Raw genomic sequence first — 6212 nt, 5'->3', positions numbered from 1 at the left:
CAGCAGCTGAACCAACCTTGCTTAAGAGCCATTCTCTTCTCTGAATGGAGAGAGGTGATGGTGACTGGTCTTAGTTAAAATAAACATCTTGGGTCAGCCCCTGCTGTTATTTTGAATCCCATTTCTCCCCACTGACTGTAAAAAGAGACTAATAAGGATCTCTCTCTTATAACTTAGAGAGAGATATGTATATAAATGGAGAGAGGAAGGTTTGTAATTTCCTTTATATATGAAGCAGACTGTAGCCTTGACGAGGGTATATATGTGTGTTAATTCAGAATATAGGTCTGTGCTCACTAGGGAGCGTTATCAGAGCATTCAGTATCTGGGATTTTTTTTTTATCCTCCTCTTGATCTAGGTGGGAGGACTGCAAGGAGTCTCCAGAGGAATGTATGATGGGCCTGTGTATGAAATCCCAGCTACGCCAAAATATGCAACTCCTGCACCTTCAACTAAATGCTCCCCTGCCAAAAACCAGCCCCCACCAATCAGAAACCTCCATCAATCCAATTTTAGCTTATCAGGTAAGTCAGTCTGACTCATCAGGAATATTTGAAAGCTATGAGTATGGATTATTGGTGATGAATTTCAAGTATAATTACTTCTTCAATCAGATATGAAAGTATTATATATATACACATACATGCATTTACTTACCTAAATATGTGTACATATATATATGCTTTTTTTCCCTAGGAATATTTTACAAATTGCTAGATATTCAAAATGTTTGCAATCTAAATTATTTCTCTGCATGCAGTCTTTTAATATTATTTAGCTGGTCCACTACAGTTAGTTGAGGTCTCTGGTTGATGTGACTGAGGCCCCTTTGGTGTTAAGTACTGCTGGTGGGACTTGGGTCTTGTGCAACCCAAGTGGCTCAGACACCTGTTTTCTTTCTTGCTGCATCACCAGAAACTGCTGGATGTGGAAACCTCAACCGTCCTTGTCCATAGTCAGCAAACCATGTGCAGAAGCCATTCATATGCAAATTAGAGTATTTCTTGTCCTCTTTGCTCTTGGTGCCCAAAACATTTTCCATGGTACCCAGGAAACAGACTGGAAAATCATCCTTTGGGCTTGCTGGAAATAATTCTTGTCATCTGAAGACAATTACAAGTGTGTCAAATGTTTATCCTTCAAAAGTCTACAGCCCAATTGGTAAATAAGTAGCTTCTTAAGGTGTTAGGAAAGTCATTAGATTTTCTCCCCTGTGGGAGCCAATAGTGTTTTTCTCCCTGACAAATCCTGTCTTTAGAAACTAAATGGAACTTCTGGAAGAAAGCCCAAGGAGAGCAAATATTTTAAAAACCCTTTTAGTGAGCTGAAGTATATTTTTGCCCATACACTTGGGGCCATTGTGAGCATATACAGAGATGTGAAGCTATATAAAGAAAAAAAACTGCTTAGAAATTTAACCTCTGATAATAATCACCGATATATAGGATTTTCATGAACATCTGACGCTTTGGTTTCACAGTCCAGTGCTGGCTCTCAGTACTACCAGGGCATCTAGTGGCATGAATTTGATCCAAATTAAATGCACATTACTGTATTGTTATGAAATGAAGCAGAACCTCAGACTACAGTAACATTTAAAATGAATCTACACTTTTATGGTACTTTTACATTGCTGAGTGTGATCAGACGATATTTAGCTTGGTAGAAAGCTTGCTGTCACCTTAAGCTTGTCCTTTCAACATTTTAAAATGCAGTTTGAAGTGGGTGAGTTTGCAACAGCTCAGTGCTCCTTTCCTCATGGATTTATGATTGCTAACACCAGATTTACTGCACTGTTTACTCATGGACTCAGTGGGGACAAGTATTCTAAAACAGTGAGGCAGGTCTGAAAACTCCACTTTGCACATATATGGTTTTGGGGATTTTTGTAGTTACAACAGTATTTTCTATCAGGGTTTGATCTTGCAAAGGGAATCCAGTCTGTAGGGTGTCATCCCTGCATGGGCTCTTCTTCAGGTCGGTGGAAAACAATTCCCCATGTGGGGTGAGCATCAGTCTGTTCCTAAACACTTCATCCTATACTTCTCATTAGAGACAACTGGAGCTAAGAACAGAAATGTGCCTTGAAGGTCTGTGTAGCACTTCAGTCAGGGATCTGGATCAAGACAAACCAGCTGGTGGTGGTGTGAGGGAAGCATAGCTGGAACTCGACAGGTAAAATCTCACTGCTCACGGTTTGTTCCTTTTCATAGCTTTGTCTCCTCATTTTCTGTGGTTGCAGGAGCTCAGGTAGATGACAACAACCCACGCCGCACTGGCCACCGCATCGTGGCACCTCCTGGTGGTCGCTCTAATATTACCAGTCTTGGCTGAAAAATGATGGACAGAAACACGAGGATGAAGGATCATGGGAATAATGTCTGTTCCCTTCAATATCTGTGTTATCAAACCCACAGTTTTATTTGGTACTAATGGAAATAAAAATTGAAATGTCGTTCTTTTTTTTTTTTTTTTTTTTTTTTTTGTATAGGAAGAGGTGAAAATAGTGTGGTGTGTTTGCTTGGAACTACTTGCCTCACAATTGTGCTTTCATGCCATAGTCACCTTAAAGCATGGTGCTTCCATTGCTCCTTTAGTGACTACAGGTTTTAGCTTCGTCTCGTAACTGAATGATGGTTTCTTTGCACCCTTTCGCTGTATTAGAGTAGTTAATGCATGTTACTGAGTTATTTATGCAAGTTGCATTCTGTGAGTGAGTCCCTTTAGAACACGTTGCCAATAATTGACTAGACACAATGCCAAGACTAATGTCCGTATTTGAGAAACGTCACCAAAAACACTTCTGAAGGAAGAAAATGGCCATCTTGAAAGTATGCAGTAGAGTAGTGTAGGCAGCTTCTGTTTCATCTTTAATTTATTATAAATCCAAGAAGCACTTCTCAGACACAGAACATCATCGGGACACGTAATGACAAATGGTCTCTGTAGCACTTGTCTGTTCCCACTCGGTACGTTCCAAGTCTGTGTCCTTCTTGTCTCCATTTTAGACAGAGCCATGATTTACACACACCAATGCCATTGCCACCCCTGCAGGGATATCTCCACCTGGGCAGTAGTGCTCTCCTTCTGCATGAGATTTTTGGTACTTACAGATAATCCAAGTTGCCGTCGGATTTTTAAAGTTTTTTGTACAAAGTTTTTCCTTTGTAATCACATGCATTTTTACTTACTCTACCGTATCAAGATCTACTAGTCGTGGTTCAATTTCTGAATTCAAAGCTTGTGAAATAAAGGAAATGAATTGATGGGTAAGTGTCTTCCTCTGCTTTCCAGTGCTGTTGCTCAATGACTGAAAACACAGAATGGAGAAACTTAAGAAAAGTTGTCTTTTAGGTTGACATAATGTGAACAAAGAAACCTCCTTTGATCACAGGGAGTGTTAAATATGTATATATACACGTGTCTGCATATGCATACTATGGCATGCCATAATTTGTCCTCATTAAATAGAGCTCAGAGTAAAAATGTTCTCACTATCGACACTGCAGCTGTGTCACTTTTGGCCAAATGAGACCTAAATGAGCTTTCTCCCAAGACCTTCAGGCCTGCAGCTGATTTGCTTGAAATGGTAGTTGGTTGCCATCATCTTCACCTGTAGTACAGAATGCAATCAATTACCATTTAAAGTTTGGAAAGTAGCCTACCTGAAACCTGTCATCTTATTCTGAAGCCAGTATGCTGTCACCTCCAGCTTGCCCAGGAAATGAACTGCTACCCTGGAAAGCTCCGCTTCAGTCAGCTTGGTGTGAAAACCTGGCAGCAGAGCTGGTCTGAACAGCCAGCTTTTGCTTTGCCTGAAACAGTGAAGGAACACTGCACTTCAGCCTGCAGTGAACTGAATTATTGTTCCCAAAAGAAGAGAAAAATAAAACTTTCCATGAAAAATCCCATCTGCTAAGGATTCACATTAACGTTGCCTGTTGCCTATTGTCTGGAGAGTGCCCTCATCCCTAGGCTTGCCTGCTCATGTTGGTGGTGCAGGTATTTTACATGAAGTAAAATACTGCTAGCAGAGAAGCCTGAAGACAACCTGACCTGGAATAACCCACAGCCTAGCAGGTAAGCCAAGTCTTCATCTCCTATTCCAACTCATTTGCTATGAGCATTGACAGACCCAGCAACAGTTCTGGTAGGCTAACCCTGACAATAGAAATAAGGGTGATTTGTGAAGCTATGCAGCAAATTAATTTGACATGGTATGAAAATTCTGGAACTGCTGGTTACAATTTCCTTAGGGTTTTTCTGGTGTGTTTGTGCAAGTAGCAATGGTTGGTCTGAGTAAAACTTCTGCTCCATCAATGAGGCTTGTCACACTTGAGGTGGCAGAATAATCATTGTGTAACTAGTATTGAGAGATTCTACTTTTCCTATGCGCTAAAGAGTACCCTAAAGCAAAGAACCCTTTGCCTTACAAGCTGGTCAAGATCCACTGTTGTTAACACGCGTTTATTCTTTCACAGTGAAGTGTCTGTGAATAAATAGGTGTGGGTGTTTGTGAGGCACTTCATGGTTCAGTGCTTATGTACGAACAAGACTGCTTGTCAGGTCAGTGTAACTGCTATGATTACCCCAAGGAGAAATACACTGACACGTCCATGATGTTCAGAAGCCCTTCCAGCCTGAGTGCTGCTGGTATGCTGCTGCTGGGGGACAGCCTGCATGAAGCCCATGGATCCTGTGCTCTTCCTGGGTCTCTCCACATGGACATGCAATGCTACCTGGATGTGATTTTGTTTTGGAGCACAGGTATCTTACTGCATGGTCACCAGGTGAGGTGAAGGATTCCTCACTTGGATGGTTACTGTGAAACACTGTCAGAGAGATAGCACGTGCCTTTGCTCATGGAGGGGTTAAACAAAGTGAGGGAAGTGGAGCTTCTCTTACCACCTATTTCACAGCAATGCCCCTGCTCCTATATTGCTAACCTGTCCTTGAAGAAATAAAACAGCAACAGTAAATAAAATGTGGATTAACTGGTGATCCTGAATACATCTGCAGAAAGGAAACTGCTTCAGTTTGCCCCTTTGTAGCAGCACCAAGCTAGGAGATGGTCAGTTTCTGAACTTAAGGGTCAGGAGCTGCTGTTCTGTCAACCACAAGACGAAAGCAATGCAAAGCTTCCATGTTTTTTGAATTGACAAACTTCTTGGTTTTGAATTGACAAACTTCTAAAACTTTGCAGAATATAAGCCTGACATTGCCCTAATGTTCTAACACTGGATCTTCCCTGTTGCTGTTTGCAGAGCCCTTAAAATTAGTCCCTATGATGAGTCTGAGGACCATCTGTCAATCAAGTGATGTGGATGAGAAGGCTGGATTGTTTCCTGAGTGATAGTTTGGACCAGTTTGTCTTGTGTTGCGGTTTGTCTGCTACCAGAACAACACAGTTATAGGTTTGAATTTTAGCATTTGTAGCAAAGCCTGTCAATTACGATGCTAAGAGTGTACCAGAATTAACTGCTGTCCCAGCCATTAAATGTTTCTCTTGGCAACACACTGATCTTCATCCTTAAGAACTAACAAGGCATGGGTCAGATGACCATCTACTACAGGTTTCACTAGCCAACAACATAAGCTTAGGGGAGACCAGAAGAAAAGAACAAACATATACCGCTAATATTCCTCTGTTTCCCTCATTTCCAGTACCTTGTGATATCTTGAGAAGCAGCAGCAGCTTTATACTCTGTAGCTGTCAGTGAATTCTTCTGCCATGAATTTGCCGTGGTGCTTTTAAACCGAGGTAAAGTCTTGGCATTTATGGCTTCCAGGATCAAGGAGTTGCACAGATTAATGCACAATGACAAAGCGTTAAGATGGTCTACTTGGCACCAGTTAATTCTTGCCATGTAGACCTGGCCAGCATTAAATCTCAGTGATCTAAACAAACTGATTTCTTTCATCATGACTGTGGTGAAATTGGTACAAGCTTTCCAGATGTATTTCAGTGATGACAGTGAGGGGTATTCAATTGCATATAAATTGTATATAGGAGATGAAAGCAAATTAGATATAGGAGAGAGAATAATGTCTTACAATGCAGTAAAAATGCAAAGTCTGGGATGCTGCTTTGAGTCTCATGTAACTTGTGAAGCATTTGCAGTGATATGGGTAAAAGGTCTCAGCCCTTCTCCCTGATTGCGTATTCTGTGATTTTCTAGCACTGAGTTGTACCAGAAATGTACTAGTAGCT

At 41.2% G+C, this 6212-nt stretch overlaps 1 protein-coding gene across 1 annotated transcript in view; it reads left to right on the top strand.

Moving 5' to 3' along the window:
• The window catches only part of CRMP1 (collapsin response mediator protein 1), a 38689-nt gene extending 35421 nt beyond the window's left edge, over positions 1-3268 (top strand). The window contains 2 exon segments of the mRNA XM_010018213.1: positions 360-525; positions 2244-3268. Of these exon segments, the coding sequence (XP_010016515.1) occupies positions 360-525; positions 2244-2335 (258 nt within the window). The 3' untranslated portion in view covers positions 2336-3268.
• The last annotated feature ends 2944 nt before the right edge of the window (positions 3269-6212 follow it).

The sequence above is a fragment of the Nestor notabilis genome, unplaced genomic scaffold (assembly GCF_000696875.1).
Source record: "Nestor notabilis isolate BGI_N333 unplaced genomic scaffold, ASM69687v1 scaffold15937, whole genome shotgun sequence".
NCBI classification, from domain to species: domain Eukaryota; kingdom Metazoa; phylum Chordata; class Aves; order Psittaciformes; family Psittacidae; genus Nestor; species Nestor notabilis.
This window is presented reverse-complemented; position numbering and strand designations above follow the sequence as displayed.